At 36.5% G+C, this 26742-nt stretch overlaps 1 protein-coding gene and 1 non-coding gene across 3 annotated transcripts; one reads left to right on the top strand and one right to left on the bottom strand.

Moving 5' to 3' along the window:
• Positions 1–318: 318 nt before the first annotated feature.
• On the bottom strand, positions 319–3588 carry LOC127106205 (endonuclease 4). 2 transcript variants are annotated; one of them, XM_051043500.1, is made up of 9 exons: positions 3308–3588; positions 3047–3221; positions 2505–2621; positions 2360–2415; positions 1973–2056; positions 1321–1413; positions 1086–1153; positions 741–814; positions 319–598 (listed from the first exon to the last, which is right to left on the bottom strand). In XM_051043500.1, exons 1-9 carry the CDS (start codon positions 3428–3430, stop codon positions 480–482), a joined length of 909 nt encoding a protein of 302 aa, XP_050899457.1. In that variant the 5' UTR covers positions 3431–3588; the 3' UTR covers positions 319–479. The 2 variants fall into 2 exon arrangements, with proteins under 2 accessions (XP_050899457.1, XP_050899458.1); XM_051043501.1 differs by having other exon boundaries at positions 2511–2621.
• A 22840-nt stretch (positions 3589–26428) lies between these two features.
• LOC127109878 (small nucleolar RNA R71) lies at positions 26429–26535 on the top strand. Its single transcript, XR_007797126.1, has one exon. It is a non-coding gene; the product is annotated as a small nucleolar RNA R71 (small nucleolar RNA).
• The last annotated feature ends 207 nt before the right edge of the window (positions 26536–26742 follow it).

Raw genomic sequence — 26742 nt, 5'->3', positions numbered from 1 at the left:
TAAAATATTATAGTTTTTGTAATATAATAATTCTCATTTTTTTAACACTATTTAAAAACTATTTTTTAATTAATTCTTAATTGTGTACAAATATTTTTTTTAAAACCTTAAAAAATATATAATTGTTGTATTATTATAATTCTCATTTTTTGTTAACACTGTTACAAAATTAATTTTAATATATCTTAATTGTATACAAAAATATTTTTCATGTATATAATATTCATTGATTAAAGTAGTTTATTTATATTATTATTAAATTAAATTAATTCAACTAAAGTTATAGTATAATTTCAATAGAAAAAATTCAAAAAGCCCTTAAAAAAAGTAACGTGTCTAAATTTGAAGATAAGAAAAGAATTGTATTATAGTATATTCGGTGGTAATGTATTTTCTCAAGTCCATACGAGATTCGTAGACTGATGCAGGTCCACATGTATTTTGCTTTTTTTTTTTAATCATAATATGTACTGAATTTGTCATGCTTGAGCTATTCCAGTCTTGGAAGTAAAAATGCGGTTGAGAATAGCTGCAAGTCGCACACCACCTTGAGCCAGCCTTTTCTCCACAATAGGCAGTCGAGAAAGGAAGTACTCATCTACATCATCAAATAGAATAACAATGTATGAGAAGACATTCTTTAGGGATTATGAAATCAAGAAGAAGAAATTGTACCCTGATTGCAATAATCCAAAGTTACTAGCCACAATGATATGTCATTTTTTGTACTAGGAAATTACCTTTTAAAGTGCTTCCCGGTGTAGCATTCCTATACGCAAACTTGCATGCCAAGCTAACGCTCTCAGAAGCATACCTGAACATAACCAATAAAATCATGATATGTAATTTCTTGACATTAATTGTACGTTAGTAGTTTTTTAATTTCTAGTAATACGCTAATATCGAAAATGAAGGGAAGTTCATGCTATCAAAACTAAAATACACAACAAGCAAACATTTAATGACACATTATTAAAAGTATTTAGCTTGATAAAAAATAAATTCGTATCATGGTTTCCAAGTGAAGATCACATAGTTATGATAATGAGACACTATAAGAAGTGTGTAACCAGATCAATACTCACCAATCTGGACATGCTGTGTAGTTGTGTGCACAATGTTCCCAAATAGATACATCATTTGACCAAATATCCTGCAGAAAGTGAGTAAAAATAATAGTCGGTCTTGGGATCTATACAGGCTACACGTTACAAGTTCAAACAAAGATATAAGTGTGCCGACAAAAGAAAAAACATCATTTTTTCAATGACGAATACCCCTGTCATTTGCATATATGCATAAAGATATAGGGAGAATTACAGTAATATTCCGTTGAATAGCCTGTATCATAGTTGAAAGATCTGAGCCATAGAACATTTTCAGAGCAGACTCAATAATCATGTTATCCCATACCTGGAACAAAACAGAACATACTAAATTTAGTCAATTTACTACATCATTGACAATGACTGGTAGCGCAAGCATTGTGATCAACGGATCAAAACAAAAAGAATGTGTACAAGAGCTTAGTGGCAAGGTAAATAAGAATCAATTTCAAAAGTAGGTGCTTCTTTAGCTACACATCCTTGGTTATAACATGTGAGAATATGATAGTCAAACTTAGAAATATATGCACACATAAATTTGAAATTCCAATATAAATTCATTCATTCCTTTAACCTTTTATTATATACAGATCCTCAATCCTCCCTTTCCCAACTAACTTATTTCTCAAAATCACAATTATAAAGCAGCAATATACAAAATCAACAGTCCTATAGAGCTTCGCTGCAGGTAAAATTATGCTAGAAACTATCAATCTTTGATCAAATAAATGAGGGAAAAAGTTAGGTCTCAATCAATCAGAAACACTCCATAAACAAGGGGAAAATTGCTCAACATACAAGTTAGTTAGGTTGCAGAATGCAACTATCCCAATCAAGTAGCATACAATCTGAGCCGTAAGACTTACATGATGAAGATTTGTTTTCCTCCTGTACCAACGAACTGTTATCGAGTTTCCACCTAGGTCTCCGGTAAAACCAACATGTAGGGGCTACACCAGAAAATAAGCACAATAGAGAAAATAAATTTAACAATGTGATTGTGTTTTTCATATTACACACTGAATAATATCATAACCATTCCCACCGGTCACTGTTTTGAAGTTTAAAATTCTTATTTCTCAACTTAGAAGCCCAAACTATGGCAAGCCATTGATGAAAAGTGTTATTGATGGCGGAGAGCCAAAATTCCATAATAAAGCCCGACATATGGCACCACTATATCGGCTATATATAAACCAAGTATTCATTCAATTGTTCATTAGATTTCTTAATAGGAACCAGGAAGAACAAACCTGATGTACATCCCCAACAAAATGTGACAAGAACAAAAGTGCCTCTGTCAAATTATCTATAATTGAGAGAGGAAAATAAGTAAACTCGAGAACCTATCTTCAAATGAAACAAACAATTAAGAATATATAATCAGTAAATGCTTACACTCACAGTTAAATTTAGATGAACCTTCCGCATAAGCTAATTTTAATTGCATCGTATAATTGTGAATTGCTCCAGTAACACACCTATGCTTCCGTCCATAAGAATCATGACAATCTCCTATAATAATTGCGAGAAATTGATGAGAAACATGGTGGAGTCGAACAAAGAGAGAAATAAAATGATAGAAAGATTGATTTTGAAATTGATAGTGACCATAAGGTATAAACTAATATAAGCAACTTCAAACTAATCATAACTTAGAATTGATTTTGACATGTTTGGTTGCTCTCGAAAAGAATTGATTCTACTTGAAACTTGAAGCTGGGATTTATGTGATTTTTACACTGAAATTTACTATTTAACTCACTTTTCTAAGAATTTATCGAAACATAAATTACTTAACTTTCAATTCACTTTTAGCCTAGCCAGAATCAATTTTACTGTATAAATTCACTCACGATGAAATTCTTTTACTGCAGAAGCAAGCACACATTGAAGTAAATTGTGAAGCACAGGGACACATTAAGACCAAAAAAACTTACTGCAGTATTGATAATTACACAAGAAATCAGGTGTATCAGCATAATGCAAAGCACTACTCCAATGATAATGGAAGCGAATTTCATCAGGCCAAGAGCAAAGTGCAGCAAGATCGCCATGAGCAGAATCTGGAAGCAGTTGTTTCACTGCAAAAAGAGCATCTTCACTAAGATACTCCTAAAATTAGGGTTTGAATTCAGAATCAACGTTGAATTCAAAGTATGAGGGAGGGGAAAGGTGAAGAGTAGTAGGGTTAGGGTTACCTGTGTAATTTTACAAACCACATAGTGTCCCTCTTTCCCCCAACCAAGAACTGTTGGTATCAGTAACAGAACTAAGAGTGCTATCAATCGATCATTACTACCGATAGACATAGAAGAAATCATCGAGAGTGTGTTTCCATAAATATTGCACGGTTCATAGGAGTACCATTCTTTTCATTCTCCAAATTTAGAAGAAAATATCCCTAAATTTTATTCTTCAATTTTAAACTTACTTGTTTCAACTTTTTTTTGCTACAATTTTGTTTCAACTTTAAAGCATAGTCAATATTCCTCCCTCCCTTCCTTTTTACTTACGTTTTTCTAAATTTTAAGAAACACAATAAATTTGGTTACTTTTCATATCAATTTTTTTTTCTATAATATTTATCGTAGAGATTAATTACTATACACTGTCAGTGTAAAAAGTTTTACTTCGTCGGTTCATCACCATCACCCGTTTGTATTACTTTATAGATTTTTAAAATAAAAGTCAAACTTCTTTTAATATCCAACGTCTATAATTAAGCGATGGTGTAAAACCCTTTTACACTGACGGTGTATTTCAATTAATCTCTTTATTGTATTATTTTATTTATTTTTTCACTATCAATAATAAATAATTAAAGATGTTATTGACAATTAGAAATTAATGTTACACTAAACTTTAAAAACTATAAATAAATAAAAATATTTGTTTTTATCAAAACAACAAATAATAAAGAATATTTTAGGATATATTTGATGGATTTAATTGGGAAGAATTATAATAGGATAGTTAAGGAATAGTTTGAAACTCGATTAGATATCTAAATCATTAATTAGATTAGTTGAACGTGTACTATGTATAGTTCGGTTTGTTAGGTTTATTAGTTAACCCGATTATATATATAACGATTGTTAGTATGTGAAGCAAACAAGCTGAATTTAATGAGTTGAACTTAACGAATTAAACTGAGTTGCTTGTGAACTTCAAATAAGTCAAGTTTGAGTTTTAAAAAAATCATTTTGAACTCGTGTTGAGTTTTAAGCTGAACCAATTTTTATTAAATCGAATCGAGCTGAGGTGAATTCGATTCAACTCGATTCATTTTCAACCCTAACCTTGGACCATCTTATATCACAAAGATAAAATAATATTTTACCAATAACAAAATTGATTATATGACAAAAAAGAGAAAGGAAAAAAACAAATTTATTGCACTTTATAATGAATGAAAGTAAGAAAAATATAAAATAACATAAAATAAAATAAAATAATAATTTTATTATTGAATATTCTCAAATGAAAATTACTAAAAGCTCAATCAAATATAGCATCAACATTGTTTGATTTATGGTAAGCTTGAAGAGTTTGAAACAGAGATTTTAAATTTATATGGTAAGCTTGTGGGATCTGTAGCAACCAGTTTGATAGGCATTAACATTGTTGTTATGAAACAAGGAAATCAATTGTCACTTAATCAAATCACTCAATTATTGCTCTTGTTATTGAAGTGGAAGTAGCCAAAGCTCTAAAAGATATAGATGGTTATGGAGCAAAGTTCTTTAAAGCTACTTGGGACATCACTAAAAAAAGATGTAATCAATGCAGTTCCGGAGTTCTTTGAGGAAAAGATGATGTATAGTGCAATTAACAACGCTATATTAACCCTCATCCCTTGGTCAACCAATGTCAATATGATGAATGATTATATGCCAATTTCTTGCTACACAACCATATACAAGATCATCTATAAAATCATGACTACTAGACTTAGCAAAATTCTTAGAAGCATCATTAATTAGAGCCAAGCAGCTTTCGTTCATGGCCAGCATATTCAAAATCATATCCTTTTAGCATATGAATTGATAAAGGGTTTTATCACTGAAAGGAATCCTCCCAGATGTATGTTACAGATGGATCTTAAAAAAGCATATGATATAGTTGAATTGAGTGCTTTGAAAACCATTTTAAAGGAGTTGAGCTTTCGTTCTAAATTCATCAGGTGGATAGTGATAACTATAATCACACCGTCATATAAATATAAGGTGAATGGTGAGCATACTAGTATTATGAAGACTAAAATAGGTCTAAGGCAAAGGGATCTTCTATCTTCTTTGCTTTTTGTGATTGTGATGGGTATATGCACAGGGTTTTATGGAGACTTAAGTATAATTCCAATTTCAATTTCCATTCCAAATGTGAGAAGCTTAACTTGATAAATTTGAGTTTTGCTGATGATTTTTTTCTCTTTGCTAGAGGAGTTCATATATCTGAATTGAGTTGGTTATGCAAGCTTTCTAGAAATTCTCAAGCTCCACAAGGCTGTCAGTTAACCCCAGCAAGTGTAAAGCATATTTTGGGAATGTGGAAGATAGCACAAAGCAAGAAATCTAGAGTATGACTGCTTTTACAAAAGGTCCTCTTTGTTGTACCAAAAAAATTACCCTCTTTTGTTCAACCCTAATTGTCTTATGTATCTTTATCATACATACTCGTGCATATCATTGGTTCTATGGTTACAGGATCAAGGTATCTTGTCCTTTTAGCTTATGTCAATCAAGAAAGAAGAAGGACAGATATTCAAGTCACTGGGAGGAGATGTCCCATATCTCATGGATCACTCAAACCACAAGGGTACCATGTGCCCTAAGAAGTTTCAACATGCTTATTTTGTCCTCAGATGATTGAGATTGGCAAGGGATTTGAAGATGATCATCATTCTCCTGTCATTTGGCTATCAACTAGGGTTTTGGTCAAAGTCAGTTTGTGACTGACTTTTTGAGCAAAAGTTGTTCCCATGATCCTATATATGTCTCAAAGCATTCATGTGTGAATTATTGGTCATTGGATTTAATCAGAAGAAGTTCAATTGATCAAGAGGGAAGAGGGATTGATTGTGTATAACAAAAGTCAAGTGTGCAACCAAAAAGTCAACTCTTGACTTTTTAAGGTCAAACTTGGGTCTCATAAGTAAAATATGGCCAATGGTTTAGATTTGTCCAAGTGGAATCACAAGAATCAAGAGAATCAAGAGATTTGCCAAAATTTTCCTAATTTGGGAATTAGGGTTTTCAAGAACTTACTATTTTTGACATGTTTTATGTTAATGATCAGTTGTCTTCATGGACAATTTTTCTTATGACCAAGGTTTTAAATCAAATGGGCCTTAACATGAAAGTTGTTCTCTTTTCTTCAAGCTTTAAGTAGATACCAGGTTTATAGCATTTGGAGCTTCATGGTTCAAGTTATGATCATTGGAAGATTGGTGTTTCAAAGTCATTAAGAGCTCAGCACTTCGAAAATTTTCTAAGTGTTTCAAGTCAGAATTTTAAAGCAAGTTCATGGAAATTTTAAGGAGTGCTAGAGGCCTAATTTAAATTTGCTTTCAACATGAAAAGTGTTCCTTGATCCTCCATCTTTCCATTAGTATCAAGTTTGTGAGTTTTGGTTGAGCACACATCAAGTTGTATTTGTGCCAAATAGGTTGCATGGTAATGTTTAAGCTTGAGGTGAAAACATGCATTAACCAAGTTTTGCATATTTTTTGCTCTAAATTACCAAGCATGCTACATTTCCATCACACATACCATTATGATCTTTCCTCAAATGGCCTAAACAAATCAATTTCCATGCACACTCATGTCCCCATATTTGGCAAAGAAGGGAGGAATGTTTCAAGGGTGCAACATGCTAATTCTGTTCTCTCTCACGTGCCAGCCTACAATAATGTTTTCCACCCCATTCTTGTTATTCCAAAACACACCAAGCATGCCTTTAAAACAACACAAAATGCAGCTTACCGCCTCATTTTCATTTTGCACATAAACTTCCAAACATGCCCCTCAACAGAATTCCAACCTTGGACAATACTTTACCTCACTCTGCATCCTCTATATAAGTCCCTCGTGACCTAATTTCACAAGAACACGCCATTGAGGAGAGAGAAACCGGATCTGCACATTTGAAGCTTGCAAGCATTTTTCTCCATTGGAAGCTCTTCCCTCTTCATTTCTCATGCTCCCTTCCTCTCAATTGAAGACCACAAAGCATTGTTGGTAGGGTTTATGAAGCTCAAACAACCACAAGAGGCAGTGGACCTTCTCCACTAGGTAAGCTTATCCTCTCTTCATATTCATCATTCTGGATCCACACATGCCATGAATAGCTTGCATATATTGTATATAATTGGTTTAACATGATAGTTCTGCTTGGTTGCTTGAATGCTGGATGTTTGAGGTGCTGAAACTTTTTGAAAATAGTGTGTTTTGCTTGAATTCCGTGCTAACTTTCTCCATGATTGATCCATATTTTTTAGAGTTGCTTGACATGGTTATGTTCTACTCTATGAGATCTACATTTTTGCTTTTGATTTCATTTAATTTCATGGACTGTGGATGAAGTTATAGGGATGTGAAGTTGCTGTATGAGATTGCATGGGATTAGGGTTTATGTCGTGTTTGGTTTTGGAGCGAGGTTGAAGACGATGCGTGGCGTGTTTTGATTGGTTGGCTCGTATTTTTGTCGTTTCTGACTTAAGTGGGTGTGACCGATTGACACCGAGTCATGTGATTATTTTGTTTTATTTAAAATGTCACGCCCTTTTTAATTATGATTAATTGGTTTGGGTCTTGGGCCTTGAACCTTAGCTTTTCCCACCCCCTGCTTTGGGCCCATCTGCGTGTTTCGCTTGGTTCCAGTTATTTCTTATTTTACTCATGCACCCCCATTATTCCTTTAACCTTATTTTTATTTCTTTTGTTTTATTTTTCTATTCTGGTTTTATTTTAATATTTCCAATGCTCCAAAATTTTACCAAAAATTCATGAATATATTTTAGGGTGTTATTTAATTTTATATATATTTTATTTTACTTTTCTAATTGTTTTAATATTTTATTTTAATTATATCATAAAATGTGTTTAGTTTGGCCTAGCTTTTGATTTAGGGTTTGATTCTTGATGCTTCCCTTTTACTTTTAACCCCAATTTTTGTACACACTTAGGCACATGTATGTAGAACATTTGGGTGTTATTTTGATGACTTAATCTTTCATTTTGGGTCATTTTTTAATTTGTTCTTGATGCTTAACTTGTATGATCAATGATAGATTGTAATGCTTGATGATTGATGCCATGTTGAACTTGTTCTTGAGCCAATCTTTTTGGGTATTATTAGACACCTAGATTAAAGTGAGTATGATTTGACATGATACCTTTGTGAAAATTATAGGTCTCTCATGTGTGAATTCCATGTTTAATCTATTGATTTCTCTTGTCCAATTTCCTTCTCTTGTCTAATTGCCTTGTGCCCATCCTTCTTTGCTAAGAACTGTTGACTTTTCTTGTTGACTTGAATGAATGTTTGCTTACTTGAATGCTTATGCGTTGAACTCAATTCTTGTTTGAATTTTCGATATGCCATAGAGACATGTTTAAGTTTATTATCTTGTTCATGTTTGTCTTTTCTTTATTCACCATGTCCCTTCTCTTTTATCTTTGCTTGTTGAGACCTAGATTAGAGAACTAGTTTCCAATTAGGGTTGTTTGTGACATTGCCTTTGTGCATGTTTGTGACATTTCTTTTCCAAACATTATTGATTGATGATAATGAGTTTATTGTGCCTTAGTTGCTGACTTGTGTGTAAACTCATCTTCTTCACCTCCATTCACCTTCTCATCCCATGCTAAGTTAAGCACTCAACATTTATAGCCTTGTATGCTAGCTTGTTTAAGTGTTTGCTTTCTTTGGGCTTTCTAATGCCAAAACCTCTTGTGCATGACCCTTAGGGATTTGATTAACATGTCTAAATGCTTACTTTGATGATAAGTTGCTTCCCCATGAATGTTTGATAACATGTTCATTTGGTTGGTTAATCTTTGTTTGTGTGTTTTTCCTCTTTACTTGTTCAAGTAGGATAGTTCTTAAGTTAAAAGTTGTTCATCTCTTGTTTGCCTTGACTCTTTCTCTTTATGTTTTGATGGGTGATTTTTCAATTACCATCTTTCCATCTACCTTGTTTCTTGCTTAGGTATTCACCTATTTGCGTGTTTCTTCATCTTTGATGCTTGCTTGTTTAAGTAGGCATTGTTTTAGGTAACTTGTTTAAGTGTCTATGTGTGAGTAAGTGTTTGCTTCTCATTTGATGTGTGATTGTTTAATTATCATCCCCTTCTCTTACTTTTCCTTGATGACATGAATGCTACTTGTTTAAGTTCTCTTTGTGTTATTTATGACCTTGGTTTGTTACTTACCTAGGTGTTTACCTAATTATATGATTCATGTGATGTTTACTTGCTATCATTTTCTTGTTTAAGTGTTTGATTGCATTCTTCGCATAGGATTCTTTAGTTCTTTCTTGGTCAAGATTGAACTAAAGTAGACCCTAGGTTTGGTATTCATGCATGACAACATTAGGTAGAAGTTCCCTTGATCCTAACTTTAAGTCCACATTGCATGACAACAAGTAGGATTGAGATTTACCTTCTCTTTCTCTTTTGCATCCATTCTAAAGCTAAAACCTTTTTCTTAATCTAATTCAAAACACTCTAATAATATTGAAACTCTTTCACAATTAAGAGAGAAATACAAGATACCTCCACCTTCTGAGGGACCATCTGATGTATTCTTTCAACAAAAACATTCAACCAATCAAAACTCCTTTTGCCACTTGACTTTTCTTATGAAAATTTTCAATAATGTTTGTTACCCATAAAAAACACCAACACACCAAAGTTTTTGAGAAAAACTATGATTCTCTGGTTCTTTTTGATACTTAGGCATTGGATTGCAAAATCTAAGCGAGCGCAATAATAAAAATCTTTTCTTTTTCCCTGTTAATAATTCATGTTCATGCATTCCCTTCGCAACCTAGCTTTAGACTTGACACACCCTTTGATTAGAACAACAAGAATGGATCATGTAGAGTACTATAGATGTGAGGGGTGCTAATACCTTCCCCTTGTGTAATCAACTCCCTTACCCATCTCTTGGTTGCGAGACCATTAGATTCATCCTTTTTTAGGTTTACTCGGTATTTCCTTTCCCTCTCTTGGGATAAATAATATTGGTGGCGACTCTGTTTTTGTATGCGTGTTTTCCCGAGATGCGACACTCTTCCCTTCAGATATTTAGGTATTCCTCTTACTATCAAAAAATTATGAGTTGGTCAATGTCTGATTTTAGTGGATAAAAATTGTTGTTGAATTAAGCATTGGAGTTCTAGACTCCTTAGTTTTGCTGGTAGATCCCAATTGATTAAAAGTGTGGTGTTTGCAATCACCAACTACTAGATGCAGTGTATACCACTTCCCACGAAAGTGATCAAACATGTTAAATCAATTTGTAGATCCTTTGGTTTGGTAGTGAGAAAATCACCATGAAGTTACCTATAGCCTGGCATAACGTTTGCTCTTCCAAGAATCAATGTGGGCTTAACATTGTTTCTTTAGAGGATTGTAACAAAGCTACTCTGGTTAAGCTTATATGGAATTTAAGTGGTAAATCTGATAGTTTGTGTATCAAGTGAATTCATTGCTACTGCATAAAGATGATGGATATCATGGTTGTACCTATTAGAAACTCTTGTTCTTGGATTCTAAAGGCTATCGTTTAACAAAGATATTTGGTCAACCAATTACAGATTTGGGATACTATGTTGCAACATGCTAAATATAAAACCAAGAAAATGTATCAGTAATCAAGGAACAACATCAAGTGGTAATATGGATAAAGTCGCTCTATGTCAACATTGTTAGACCAAGAGAGTTCTTCATTCTATGGATGGCCTGACAAGACATGCTAGCCACAAAGGATAGATTATATCGTTTTGGTTTGTTGGACAATGAGTGTTGTTGTTTTTGCACGAATCAGGAAACCATTCAACATCTTTTATTCTCTTGCCCAATTTTGAAAGAGATTTGGATATATGTTCTGAAGTGGTTGCAGATTAATCATAATTCTAATGGTTGGAATGAAGAGCTAAAGTGGATCATTGATAATAGCAATGGGAAAGGTTGGAGAGATAACATCCTCAAATGTGCTTTTGATGAAATTGTTTATGAGATTTGGAAGCTTAGGAATGCACATTGTTTTAGTAATATCAAGAGTAGTAGCACCATAGGTCCTAACATCATAGACAAGATTGTGTATAGGATTTGGTTAAAACCTAAACATAGACATCATGTTAGTAGATTAATGATGCTTTAATTAGTCTTTGAGTTTGTAATGTATATTGGTTGGTTGGATCTTATTAGATCGCCTTGGTTGTTTTATTTTTGGATTTAATAATAAAATTTATTCCTTTCCAAAAAAAAAACTCAATTAAATAATAATGAAAATTTTCAATCAATAACATTAATTATAAATCATATTTAAACATCTAAGTGACATATTTAATTTTAATTTGTTTTCCTACCATTGTCGTCGGGTACATTAGAATTTTGTCTTTGATATATAAAAATTTACATTAAAATATACTTTTTTATATAAATGTAAAAAAAAAGGCTTAAAACGTGCAATACCCATTGTTATCTTGAATTTTCGACACCAATCTTGATTGTAAGAATTTGAAAATTTTGAAGATTTTGATGATTCGGTTTCTTCTTAGGTCAAAATGGTCATTCGACCATGAAATCAAGCATGAGGTTTTTGACAAATTGATTTTCGTCGGATGATGTTGCTAACTTTGGTCGAACTTCCGAGCAATTAGAGACCAAGGATTTATTAGTTTTTTGGAGTTAGTGAAAATATACATGTTGTCATTCCACGCGGTTGGACGGGGCAAATGATAAGATCAGAAAATTATTCTAGAACACGTGGAAGCCTGTTGAGAACGAATATTACATGGAGACGAAGACATGGCATAATTTGCTTAGTCGGCCGTTGCAGACGGTTATGTTAGGACTAGTATATAAGTAGCGTTCAATTGTAGTTTTAGGGGTCCGCAATTGTATACAAATTCTTAAAGCTCGAAGTATCCAAGTGTTAGAGAGAAAAGAGTGTTCCGGGAATATATGTATGTTCCATTTTAAGAATTAATTTATTTACTTTCAAGTCACTTATCGTTTTTCTAAAGTTTATTTTGAAATCTTTCACTTTCGACTTTAAATGTCAACATGTTTCAAACTCGTAATTTTTAAACAATATGTCCTAGGATATTTTCGAGTTTAATCCCTTAAGTGAAATCAAACTTGTTCTTGTTTACTAAAATCCACAGTAAATAAATTGGCACACCCAATGGGACAGTTTGTGCAAAAATTTACTTTTTCTTTAAAATTTGCATAAGTTCTTCATTTGTAAAACTTCTCAAATTTGTGAGTGTGCATGAGATTGAGAAGTGGTAGGATAACCAAAAAAGACGTTAGAAGACCAACAAGGAGATACGTTAGAAGAATGTAAAATCCTAGAAATAATAACAATGGAGAAGAACCACCCAATAACACGGGGGAAGGTCGCTGCAAATTCGACTGAAGTAAATCCCTTCATATCCAACACGAAGGCCATGTCGTCGACCGTGCAAGAATGGGTGGTATTCTCCCCATCAATAACATAGAGCCTCCCTGTGACTCCTAGGCCGACAATGGCAAGTGACTTCAAGCCTTTTTCCACCAAATTCACAATGCACATGCCTAGTCGGGAACAACCTTTTGTCACGCCAACATCATTGATGCCAGACTTAAATATGAATGCTTCGACATTTGCTGACAATGCAGCGAATGCATATTCTCTATTATTGGCATCAGGATCGGCTACAGGTAACCTTATTCGAAACATGCAACCCCAATAGGGGATGGGATTCGGTTCCCAAGCGATGCCGGCTTTCACTACGAACTATGTGATGGCAATGAGACAATAGATGGACGAAAGTAACCATGATATGGTTAACTTACTTACCCTATAAATGGGTACTATATTTAACCCGTTGATTCAAAATAAGAATCATAGTTATCAACAATTGGCAAAACAAAGTGACTCAAACTGCCGATTTCTATGGCGCCCCTCAGGTGTAAGTTCGACCAATTGTACAACCCGAGGTGGTTAGGCCGATTCAAAACGAGGGAATACCCCTTGAAGAAAACACGGTTAATCAGAGCCAATAATTTGTGCCCCATGTGGTCGAACAAGAGAGGCCTAGAGAAGTTAATATCCCACCAGTATTAGTGGTTAATCGAAACCATGACGTCGACCAAGTGGTCCAAGGAGTCCGACAAGATAACTTATTAGGAGAGAATAATCTTGCATCCATAGTCGAAAGAATAATGGCACAAAATTGTACGAACCTATGTCTGCATAGGCTAAATTATACATCACCATTACCAGAGTACGTATTACATTCGGAACTCCCAAGGGGTTAGAAAGTCCCTAAATTCACCATATTTGTCGGTGATACTAACAAATCTATAATCGAACATATCGCTCGATATTTGACTGAAGCGAGGGACATAGTGAATAATGAGATTTTAAGGATGACATATTTCCCTAGCTCTCTTACAAAAAAATGCATTTACATGGTTTAGAGTGCTCCCTACTCATTTCATAAATGACTGGACTTGTTTAGAAAGATTGTTCCATGAGAAACTCTATATGGGATAATCTAAAATCAACCTGAAAGAATTGTTAAGTGTGAAGTGAAAGTTCGTTGAATCGATTGTAAATTACCTAAATAGGTTCCGACTTTTGAAAGCAAGGTTCTTTACCCAAGTTCCCAAACACAAACTAGTCGAGATGGAGGCTAGGGACTTATATTATTCCATAAGAAAGAATTTGGATACACAATATCTTAGAGATATGACCCAACTGGAAGACAGAGTTTGACAGGTCGAACGGTTGAAGGCTGAGAAGGCCAAAGTGAACAAAAACAAAAAATAAATAGTGGCTTATGTAGACATGGATGACGATGACCAAGCTTCAGATGTTGAATATAATCATGTCGAAGAGAATGAGGTCGATTTGGCCGAGTTGATGCCAGGAACCTCATATGTGTGTAAACTTCTTACACCGTCAAATGGAAAGAACCCTATTGAGCCTGAAAAGAGTGGCAAGTTCCCCAAGAAAACCTATACATTAGATTTGACCAAATGTGATGAGATCTTTGATCTGTTGGTTGCGGATGGTCAAATTTTAGTGCCTTAGGGTGCATAAGTGCCACCATTAGAACAAATAAAGAAAAGAGGTTTATGAAGATATCACAATTTTTGTGTGCATACAACTTCACAATGTTTTATTTTCAGGGATCCTGTCCAAAATGCTATGAATCATGGAAGAATGAAGTTTGTTGGCAAGAGTAAGGCACCTATGAAGATAGATTTTGATCCGTTGTAGGTATGGGAAGCCTACTATGTCAAACCTGTGGAGATCAACATGATCGAAATTACTGGAGATTTCAACATGGAGGCTGAAAAGGAGGTTGTCAAAAGCAGTAAAAACCAGATGCAGTCTGTCTACCCCAAAACTAAGGAAGGTATGGTCGACTTCCTTCATCTCTATAAGGCTAAGGAGTCGGAGGTGATGCTCTGCCCAAGATGCAGTTCAATCTTTGATTAAAAGTTTTCTAAGGAGGTAGAGAATGTTCAAAAGACACAGTAGAAAGGAAAATAGAATAACAACAAACCTCAGTTCTAATTTGACAGAACGAGAGCTCCCCAAAAGAGATAATAGTTCTCAACTCATTAGAGGAACAAGCCCAACACCTATGTTCCAACATCCAACGCTCCCCAGGGGAAGTGGGTTTGACCTACAGGAAACGAAGGATCTTGCCACCTGTTTACTATGGAAATTGGTAAACAATCGATGGTCCTCCCTAAGCCTAAAACTAAGGGTTACTTGCAGGATCGACCAGTTGATCCTAAGACATTTGCTAATATAACTAGGTAACTCGTTCAATTCGACAGACTATTAACTTTGTGAGAAACGGCTTCTGATAAAATATTGAACAAGCAAAGATTTTTCCACACAAAATGATGATGCTATAGACTATGGGTGACTCGTGACCGACAACACTATAACATTCAAAAGACATACACAACGAACGTGCTTTTGGTGAATTCTATTATCGTAATAGCATTAGTGTCGATGGTGTAGACGACAACTAAAAGGACAATTTAAACGTAAACAAAATTAAAACAAAGTGTTCAATGGGAACAATTGAAAAATAAGGAAATTGCATTGAAGTAAATGTGGTGATTCACGTACATTAGCACTCTTGAAAACTCTTGCTTCCTTGCGTTGGGAATGTGAAGTTTTTTACAAGTGATTTTGGTACAAAGTGAACACCCCAGAGTCCTCTGTGGGATCCCCCATTTATAATAAACTAAAGAGACTGTCTACAGGCAAAACTACTAAAAAATAACTGTCTGTAGACAGGCGTCGTGCTACATGATCTAAAAACTTCTCCATATCTTTGGCGCTTGTTCTCCTTGTAACTGCTAGTCATTTTGAACTTCAAACTTATCCCGCTCAGGTATTTATGTCGATAGCATCCCCTATGTATCTGATGCAATCAAGAACTTCTTAAGTCCCAATCTCTGGTTTAGTCGATAAAACGGATTTCAACCCAACTTGCTTCTTTCGTCGATTTCATCTTCTGGTAACTTGTGGTTTTCCCAGCTCTTGCTTATCTTGGACTCAACCTTTTTTTCAAACATCCCTTGGTGAGGTATAATTCTTAAATCCATAAGGCGCTTTCATTAATTACGCCTTCAACATGCCTTACTAATTTCTTGTTGATGCATGCTTTTCGCAAGTATACGAACGCGTCAGAGTAATATAAAAGATTGTCGAATCCACAGAGACCAAGTGTCAATCTATCTTTATCTATTGTTATGGTGTTTATCAAAGGCAATCAAAATAGGTGTTTTTGGAGTGTGCAATGAAAAATAAAGTGTTGAATAAAGATTAATTAATAAAGACAGGGTCGAATGTAATTCATGTAATCAATTGATAATCCAAGTACTTGCTAATAGAGCTGCTTATGGGCAGTGTTTCCTACTTTGAAAAGAACTAATTTAACAGGAACTATCGCTTTCGCATATTCAGAACCGAGTTGTACTCCCTAATCAAACCCTCTTATTGTCACTTATAAAAAGGCGTGCATTGCGTTAGAGTAGTAAACCTATTTTTAAGAAATATAGTATCTTGACTAAGTTGAAAAGTATTATAACCTGGATTTCTTAACCAAAAGAGGTTCTCACGAACCAGACTCTAAACTTATAAACGCGTCCGAAAATAGTTTTAAAATCTCTTTTCTTCTTAAGTTAAAAACTCCTAATGAACTAAACAAAGCGCTTTCGCTGTTTTTGAAATAGTTAAAAACAATTAAGTTTAGATAGACGTTGGACGGCTTTCGATCTTATCCAACGGAATTGAAGTGCGGGAAAACTTAAATTGAAAGTTAAAATAGCCCTTCAGTGATCCTACTAACAATTGTACGGATTATCGGTTCAATTACGATCCTTACATTCTAACCTTATAAATTTAGTTAGACATGGTAAAGTAAAAGTGCATTAATTTAAATAAAAGTAGTGCGAGTGCGGAAAGTAAATAAAAGTAAAGCGAGTGCGAGGAAATAAATAAAAGTAAAGCGAGTGCGAGGAAATAAACAAAAGTAAAGCGAGTGCGAGGAAATAAACAAAAGTAAAGCGAGTGCGAGGAAATAAATAATTTAAAGCGAGTGCGAGGAAATAAACAATTTAAAGCGAGTGCGATAAAATAAATAAAGTAAAGCGAGTGCGGAAAATAAATAAGATAAAGACAAGTAATAAAAACCTGCTCCAATCGGAGGGTTGAGTAAATTGCAAAGAGGAAATGAAAATGGCGGCAGGATTAACTTCCTTCCAAAGAGCTCCAAACTCGATTACAGACTCTATCACAGACTTGATTACACAATTGTGGTAACACTCCAATGCGAAGCGATTACCACTTTAAAATACTGAATATATGCCTTAGTGAAACAAAGTTGCTCTGAGTTTGCCTCTGCTCTAAGTTTGGATCTTCGTCTGCTCTAAGTTTGGATGATTGTAAAAGTGATTTTGAGTTTCTATTTATAAGCAAGTAAAAAGATGGAAATGACAAGGATGCCCTTCAACTTGAAAATGGAAGGGAAAACTTTTCCTCTTGTGGCGCCCGCCACAAGGCCATGGCGCCCGCCACAAGGCCATTTTGAGGCGCCTTAGTGGGAGTAGTGGTGAACGTGGTAGTTGAGGGAAGTTGAGCGTGGACACGTCATGGCAGGGTCTGTGGCGCCAACCATGGGGTAGGCCATAAGTGCAAAATGCTGAATTTTAGGGTTTTTAGCTCTTTTTCACTCCTTTTCTCGATCGGGGCTCCGATTAAAGTAAAAACCTGAAAACAAAGGAAAACATAGCAATAACACAACAAAATAACAATAAAACAACTAGAATGCATGTGAAATCAGAGTCGAAAATACGGTAAATTTCAGTGTTATCAAAATCTCCCACACTTAAACCTTTGCTTGTCCTAAAGCAAAACATTGAAAAGCTCATAAAAGAAAATTCGTGTGAACGAGTGCTTCAGGTAAAAATTCTAAGTTCAAGTCGGGATACAGTGATAGGTACTATCTGAGTGAACTAAGGGTATCATGATGACACTAATCCGCAAATACGTACATAAACTTCATTCCTATATTAACCAACCCATATTATCCCACAATACCTAGGCCTGCCTCTTCATCTCTTTTTGTGTCCTTTTCATTCAGGCGCAATCACATTAAGCCCGTTATCCGTACATGCTTCATAGTAGAGTTGCCTGTTAGTGATTATGATCTGAGCATGGGGTTTCTGGCACATAAATATGTGTAAACCCTTTTATGGGACCCAACTGTAGTTGTGGGGGATCGGATCGTAATCCGCCCTACCGAGTTCAGTGCCAGATACCTCTGGACCAACCAACAGTGGGTAAGTTTTTCTTTTTTTCTTTTTCTTTTTCTTTTTGTAGCAATTTTTTACAAAAATTCTTTGGTTTAAATGACTTTGTGAGGGTCACCTATACCGGAGTTGCCTTTTTGCTTTCTTTTATTTTTTTGTTTTTTTGGATCATTCACTTATTTGCATCGGTCCCCTACGTAGAGGATGCGTAGGCCGGAGTTGACTGCTGAGATACACTACTGAGGACTTATACGGAAATGATGATTAAGGCCATGGTATATGGGGTTTCGGGAGTGGTTCCTATATTTACGAAGTTTATGGTGCTAAAATAGATACTGATGTTTCGCAAAGTTCTCCCAAGTCACCGCATCCTTACTCAAAACATGTCCTTAAAACCTGAAAACTTTCAGAATAACACTATTTTCTTTTGCAAAAAAAAAATTCGGTAGGGCTAAAGGTGTGGGGAGGTAGGATTGTACTAAAGATCTACTATATTTGGTGACTCGTCAGACTCATGCATTATACTAAAAAGCAAAATAAACAACTAAAAGGAAATAAAAATAAACAAACTATCACTGCATGAAAAGGAAAAACGATAAAGGAAAAACGAGAAAACAATAAAGAAAAGACGATAGAGTCTCCTCCCACACTTAGATCGAACATTGTCCCCAATGTTTCGAAATAGGATAAGGGAAGAGTTACCTGACAACCTATTGCTGACCACTAGTGCCCTCACCATCCTGAGGTGGACGACGGGATCGGGAATGACGATGATCTCTCTGATCCATCCTCGCGTGTAGGGTATCCTGAGCGGTCCTCACCTCTCGAAGGTTACCCATAATGGAACCTTGAGTGGCTTCAATGAGTGTCATGTGTCTTTGGTGGTAGTGTTGTTGACGGGCTTGTGTATCTGTGATTGTCTGCGGGGATTGTAGAACAGTGTCATAAGACCTGTCTGTCCTCCGCTGCGACTCTCGCATGAAGTTCATGTTATCCGCCAATTGTTGCTGGATGGTAGAGAGTAGGTCGTCACGCCTTTGCTCTCTAGCCATGTGGTCACGCCACATCTCCTCTGTAATATAGAAGCCAGGAGTGGTACATGCAGAAGAAGAAGATGGTGTGGTGTGTGGTGGTGAAGGATGATGGGGGGACACATGGGGTACGGGAGATCTCTCTCTCCGATCATATTCATCATCAGTGTCATGTCCCACCTCATCAGGAATGTTAGGAGGAAGAGGACCCAAGACAGGTGGAGCATCTAAAGCGTAGGTCCAATTCCTTTCATCTTGTACATTTGTACGTCTAGTGCACGGTAAAACAACAGATGGGATGGCTACACCATGAACCATAAGTATATAGCCTCCTTCCCTCCTCGAAGAATGAATCCGTTAAACTCCATTTGAAAGCTCTTGAAAAATGATGAAGAAGATGAAGTGGTTTGTGAAAAGGTTTGATTTTTACGAAATCCGACGGATGAAAATGAAAATGGAAATCGGAAAAATGATTTGTGTGGTGTGGTGGTTAGAAAAGTATGACCTTTTTGTGGGTTCAAGGATGTTTTTCCAAGGTGAAAAAATGGGTTTGGAAGGTTGTAAGGTGTAAAAATGGTGAAGAAAGGGGTTCTGCCCCGACCTTTTACAGACGCTGTGGCGGGCGCCACAGGGTCTATGGCGGGCGCCACAAGGCAAAATCTGGTTGGGCCGGATTTTGGTCCTTTGGTGTGGGCTTCTCTTGTATTTTGGCTTTGAGGGGTCCGAATAGAATTTGTCTTGGGATTTCCTAGTATCCTTGGCTTGCATAATTTTATAAAAGTAAAAATAAAAATAAAAATGAAACAAAAATTTAAATATTAGACTAATAAATAAATAAACAACTAAAATAAAAAAATGCAAATAAAACAAACATAAGACATATATAGATAAAAGTAGAAATATCAATGTATAGACGTAGTTTATATAATATTCCAAATGCGATAATATAAAATGAGTTATGTAAATACGAGAAATATAAAAAAGAGATAAAATAAGATGAAATGGTGAGATCATATAGTAGGGATGTCGTCTTCCTGAGTGGATCCACGGAGCATGGCTACTTCCTGCCTGAGCTCTGCGATCTCCTGATATAGGTAGTCGGCTTCAGTAGCATGGGTGAGATCAGACACTCCCATCTGTAAAGTGAGGTCAGCCACCTCCTGTCTAAGCTCTGCGATCTCTCTACGACACTCAGCAATCTGAGTGCGGATGTCGGGGGTCTGCAATGAAAGATTATTAGAGAAAATAGTGATACTAGGAGATGGTGGTGTAGGCGTGTATTCAGCAATGGGTGGTGATCTTGGCTCCTCGACGGTCTCTCCCTGGCTCTCCAGAGCATAACTCCAATTCACTGGATCATGTACACTGGTCATCATAGGATCTGGCAGTATGAAATAATGAATAGCCTCGCTGTCGACTAGCAATCGGAACTGACATGGGTGGAAAGAGGCTCTCCTCATCAACCCTCTGGTCAAACAGAAGTCGATGTCCATGGTAGTGTACCCACAGTAGGTCCGAAGATGTAACAACTTTCGAGACAGACCTAAAGCGACAGTAATCTGCGTGATGATCCCGCCCACATGGATAACTCCTTCGGTAGATCTGGAGATACCGCTGAGACTTTATAATAAAAAGTTCCCACATGCTACTGGGCGAGACTGGGATGCACAAAATAATAGGAAGATCTCCTCTTCACTCAGTAGTGTCTCTGCATCTAGTCTTCCCAGGAAGGAATGTGCTAATATCATCTGAAAGTATCTGAAGGCAGGGTTATGTATAACATGAGACAACTGCAAAGATGGATCTTGGCATCCGCCACCCGATATATCACTCTAAAACTTCTCCACCTCCTTACCCAAAAAATATCCCATGGGTGTCTCCGGGATAGCATCAGGAGTGGTTTGGAAACCCAACAGGTCGCCGAACTCTTTTTGGCTGAAAGAGTACTCAACTCCAAAGAGCCTGAAAGCAGCATACCCATCTGGCCCAGAGTATGGGTCATAGTCGAATGAACTCAGGAACTCCAATGTCAGGTTCCTGTAGGTGTTACTCAAGTCATCAGCAAACTCGTCCCAGTGAAGCTGGTGGCTAAGGAATCGGATACTCGGCTCGATACCTAGTGCCTCCATACAGTGCGATCAGGATAACGTGTGGGTGCCATAGGGCGCTGATACAGAGCGATGTAGCGCTCTCTCTGAGCATTATCTCTATAGGCCACGTGCATGTCATCGAAATCCTGCATCCTGTAAAGGTTAAGAAAGTGATCCTGAAAGTGCAAATCATTCAAATTTTAGTCTCAATGCAAAATATGATAAAATAAAATAAAAATAAAAATAAATGCGAAAAATTAAAATAAAAGAAAAACCATGGGTTGCCTCCCACGCAGCGCTTGTTTAACGTCATTAGCTTGATGATTAGAATCTATACACCTATAGTAGTAGGAATTAGTGGATCAATCAGGGTGTGGCTTGAGTAGTATGCTGGAATGTCTCCTCCTTCGTAGAGCTTCAGTCTTTGTCCATTTACAATGAATGGACTACAGGTTTCGTTCTTGATTTCCACGGCTCCGGATCTCAAAATCTTGGATACTTCAAAAGGACCAGTCCATATTGAACGTAGCTTTCCAGGGAAGAGTCGTAACCTAGAGTTGAAAAGGAGAACAGGATCGCCTATATTGAAGTTTTTCTTTACTATTCTTTTGTCGTGATAGGCTTTTGTCCTCTCTTTATATATTTTTGCATTCTCGTAGGCAGATTGCCTAAGTTCTTCTAGTTTATGAATGTCTTGGGTACGCTTTTCTCCAGTGGCTAGGTAGTCTAAATTCAAAGTCTTAATGGCCCAATTGGCCTTATGCTCTAATTCGAATGGTAAGTGACAGGATTTTCCATAAACTAGTTGATAAGGAGTAGTTCCTATAAGGGTTTTGAAAGCGGTTCTATAGGCCCATAATGCTTCTTGAAGCTTCTGAGACCAGTCTCTCCTAGAAATAGAAACGGTTTTCTCTAGGATTTGTTTTATCTCCTTATTAGATACTTCTACTTAGCCACTAGTTTGTGGATGGTATGGTGTTGCTACTCTATGCCTAACTCCATATTTTCTTAAAAGTTTGTCAAATATTCTCGATATAAAGTGTGATCCTCCATCACTTATGACTAAACGTGGTGTTCCAAATCTAGGGAATATATAGTTTTTAAATAGTTTGATTACTACCCTAGTGTCGTTTGTGGGTGCAACTATAGCTTCAATCCACTTAGACACATAGTCCACAGCTACTAAGATATACCTGTTCCCTAAGGATGATGGGAAAGGTCCCATGAAATCTATACCCCATACGTCAAAGAGTTCTACTTCCTGAATGTTTCTTAGAGGCATTTCATCACACCTTGAAATGTTTCCAGTGCGTTGGCATCTATCACATTTGACAATGCAAGCATAGACATCACGCCACATGGTAGGCCAGAATAGGCCAGTTTGAAGAATCTTGGCGTATGTCTTAGAGGTGCTCGCATGTCCACCATAGGGTGCAGAATGACAATGCTCGATAATACTATTTACCTCTTCTTCTGGAACGCAACGGCGAAAAAGGCCATCTTTACCCCTTTTGAAAAGGAGCGGTTTGTCCCAGTAGAAGTTTCTCACATCGTGGAAGAATTTCTTCTTGCGGTGATAGTCAAGATCAGGGGGTACTATATCAGCAGCTAGGTAATTAACGAAATCTGCATACCAGGGTACATTACTTATTGCTAAGGAATTTTAGGGGTGCTCATAAAGGTCTAGGTTATTATCTTCAATGGTTTCTACTCTAGCGATCAATCTATCATAGGCGAAATCATCATTTATGGGTACTAGTTCAGGTTTCAGATGTTCTAGCCTAGAAAGGTGATCATCTACTACATTTTCAGTGCCTTTTTTATCTCTTATGTCTAAATCAAACTCTTGTAGTAATAAAATCCATCGGAGTAACCTGGGCTTGGCATCTTTTTTACTTAATAGGTAACGAATGGCAGCATGATCGGTGTAAACTATAATTTTTGCTCCTACTAGATAAGATCTAAATTTGTCTATAGCGAAAACTACAGCGAGTAATTCTTTTTCAGTTGTTGCATAGTTAAGTTGGGCAGCATCTAGGGTTCTACTGGCATAATAAATGGCATGTAATTTTTTATCTTTCCTTTGTCCTAGAACGACTCCAACTGCATAATCACTAGCATCGCACATTATCTCAAAAGGTTCTGACCAATCAGGTGGTTTCATAATGGGTGCCGATACTAACGCTTGCTTTAAAAGATTAAATGCGTCATTACATTTTTCATCGAAAATGAATTCATCATCTTTCATTAAAAGTCCAGTTAGAGGTTTGGTTATTTTGGAGAAGTCCTTAATGAAACGTCGGTAGAATCCAGCGTGTCCAAGAAAGCTTCGGACTTCTCTGATGGTTTTTGGTGGTTTTAGGTTTTCTATAACTTCTATTTTAGCTTTATCTACCTCTATACCTTTTTCTGAAACTATATGTCCTAAAACTATTCCTTCGGTTACCATGAAATGACACTTTTCCCAGTTTAGCACAAGGTTCACCTCCACGCATCTCTCCAGGATTTTCTTAAGGTTAGCAAGACAATTGTGGAAATCAAATCCGCAAACCGAGAAATTATCCATAAACACTTCCATGATACCATCTAGATAATCTGCAAAGATTGACATCATGCAGCGTTGGAAAGTAGCTGGGGCATTACAGAGGCCGAATGGCATTCGTCTGTAGGCAAAAGTTCCATAAGGGCATGTAAAGGTAGTTTTTTCTTGATCTTCGGGGTGGATAGGTATTTGGAAGAATCCAGAGTATCCATCTAGATAACAGAAGTAAGAGTGTCTGGCTAGACGCTCCAACATTTGGTCTATAAATGGTAAAGGGAAATGGTCCTTCCTAGTTGCTTTATTTAATTTTCTATAATCTATACACATCCGCCATCCTCCTTCTAAACATTTTGCTACATGTTCGCCTTTATCGTTTTGCACGACTGTGATGCCTCCCTTTTTAGGTACTACATGCATAGGGCTCACCCACTTACTATCCGAGATCTGGTAGATTATACCTGCCTCAAGTAACTTAAGAACTTCCTTTTTAACAACATCACTCATTATAGGGTTTATTCTTCTCTGATGTTCCCTGGAGGGTTTTGAATCTTCTTCTAGCGAAATCCGATGCATGCATACAGATGGACTTATACCTTTCAGGTCAGAGATATTATATCCTAAGGCTGAGGGATATCTTCGTAAAACATCTAAAAGTTGGTTCGTTTCCTCTTGGCTCAAGGTAGCACTGACTATAACTGGACGGTTCATCTTTTCATCGAGGAACTCATATCTCAGGTTCTTAGGCAGTTCCTTAAGTTCTAAGGTTGGTTTCTTAGGGCATGGCATAGGATCTGGGGTAAGGGATAAACATTCATAAAGGTTATCATCGATGTAGGGTTTTTTGAAGTCATCATCTTCCCTTATGAGAGTTGATGGTAACTTAATTGTTTTTATAATTTCTTTTTGTTCTAATTCTCTAACACATTCATCAATGATATCTAAGGCATAACACGAGTCTCCCATCACAGGTGCCATAAGAAATTTCGAAAGTATAAATTCTATTTTCTCGTCACCTACCTCAAATGTCAACTTTCCTTTCTTGACATCTATTATGGCTCCTGGAGTCGATAAGAATGTTCTACCTAGAAGGATTGGTATATCATTGTCCTCTTTGATGTCCATGACAACAAAATCAGTAGGGATAAATAACTGACATATCCTAACAGGAACATATTCTAAAATGCCTATCGGATACTTAACAGATCTATCGGCTAACTGAAGTGACATCTTAGTGGGTTGTAATTCTCCTAAGTTTAACCTCTCACAAACTGCTAAAGGCATTAGGCTCACACTAGCTCCTAAGTCTAGAAAAGCTTTTTCGATGACATGATTACCCAAAAGGCAAGGAATGGAGAAATTTCCAGGATCTTTATCTTTCTTTGCTAATTTGTCCTCGGAAATAGCATTACATTCCAAAGGCTTCGGATCGTCAAGTCTACGTTTGTTGGTAAGGATGTCTTTGAGAAACTTTGCATAAGAAGGTATTTGGGTGATGGCTTCTATGAAAGGGATTTCTACATGAAGTTTTTCTATAACTTTAATAAATTTTTGATACTGTTTATTGATCTGGGTTTGTTTGAGTCTTTGCGGATATGGTATGGGTGGTTTATATGACGGGGGTGGTACGTAAGTTTTATCTTTAGGTTCTTCTCCATTTTCTCGACCTTCCTGGTTTTCAGATTCCTCTGGTTCCTTTACTTCGTCCGTGGGTTTGGTACATTCCTTAGAAGTTTCGGGTTCACTCAATTTAGGGTTTGGTGGCTCATCATAAGCGTTCCCACTTCGTAGGGTAATGGAATTGGCTTGTCCTCTCGGATTTTGTTGAGGTTGTCTAGGGAATTATCCTCCAGGTGTAGTCTGAGGGGCTTGGTTTAAAGCTACCTGGGAGATCTGGGTTTCAAGCATCTTGGTATGAGTAACTATTTGGTCAACCTTGGTTCCTAACTGAGTAAGCAATTCGTTAACATGAATGTTTTGGTTCATGAACTCCTTGTTTTGTTGGGTTTGAGCGGTAATAAAATTTTCCATAATTTTCTCAAGACTCGGCTTTGGTGGTACAGGTTGCATAGGTTGATTTGATCTTGGGGCTTGATAACTAGGTCTCAGAGGTGTATTATTTTGGATAGGGTTATTGTTTTTATAGGAGAAGTTCGGGTGATTCCTCCATCCAGGGTTATATGTATTCGAGTATGGGTTCCCTTGGGTGTAGTTCACTTGCTCAGAGTGGGTTTCGTTTAATAGACTGCATTCTGCAGATTGGTGTCCTTTGGTTCCACATATCTCACAATCCAACGAAACTGCTGCTACAGTATTCGGGTTTATGTACATATGCTCGACCCTAAGGGCTAATGCGTCCATTTTAGCATGCATCATGTCTATAGAGCTTAGTTCATGCACTCCTCCTTGGGCTTCCTTCTTCTCAACCGTCGCTCGTTCGACTCCCCATGATTGATGGTTTTGAGCCATATCTTCGATGAGGGCACTAGCTTCAGGGTAAGGTTTGTTCATCAGAGCACTGCCTGCGGCAGCGTCGATGGTCATCTTTGTGTTATAATGAAATCCATTATAGAAGGTTTGAATGATTAACCAAATTTCTAAACCATGATGTGGGCATGCTCGTAACAACTCCTTGTATCTCTCCCAAGCTTCGAACAACGATTCTTCTTGGTTTTGGGTAAATCTAGTTATATGGTTTCGAAGAACGGCGGTTTTACTCGGGGGAAAATATCTAGCAAGAAAAACTCTTCTAAGGTTATCCCAAGTCGTAATGGAATTGGGTGGAAGGGAATCTAACCATGATAGGGCTTTATCTCTGAGGGAGAAAGGAAATAATCTTAAATGTATTGCCTCAGGAGAAGCTCCATTGGTTTTAAAAGTGTCTGCTAATTGAAGAAATATTTTTAAATGTTG

This window comes from Lathyrus oleraceus, chromosome 7 (genome assembly GCF_024323335.1).
Source record: "Lathyrus oleraceus cultivar Zhongwan6 chromosome 7, CAAS_Psat_ZW6_1.0, whole genome shotgun sequence".
Classification (NCBI taxonomy): domain Eukaryota; kingdom Viridiplantae; phylum Streptophyta; class Magnoliopsida; order Fabales; family Fabaceae; genus Lathyrus; species Lathyrus oleraceus.
The sequence above is the reverse complement of the archived record's forward strand: the minus strand, read 5'-3'. Positions and strand labels throughout refer to the sequence as shown.

Coding starts and splice junctions, on each gene's coding strand:
- LOC127106205 (XM_051043500.1), bottom strand. CDS start 3,430: ATGATTTCTTCTATGTCTATCGGTAGTAATGATCGATTGATAGCACTC. Junction 2,416..2,504: donor ATCTAAATTTAACTGTGAGT/GTAAGCATTTAC, acceptor TCTCAATTATAG/ATAATTTGACAGAGGCACTT. Junction 1,154..1,320: donor CTATTCAACGGAATATTACT/GTAATTCTCCCT, acceptor CACTTTCTGCAG/GATATTTGGTCAAATGATGT.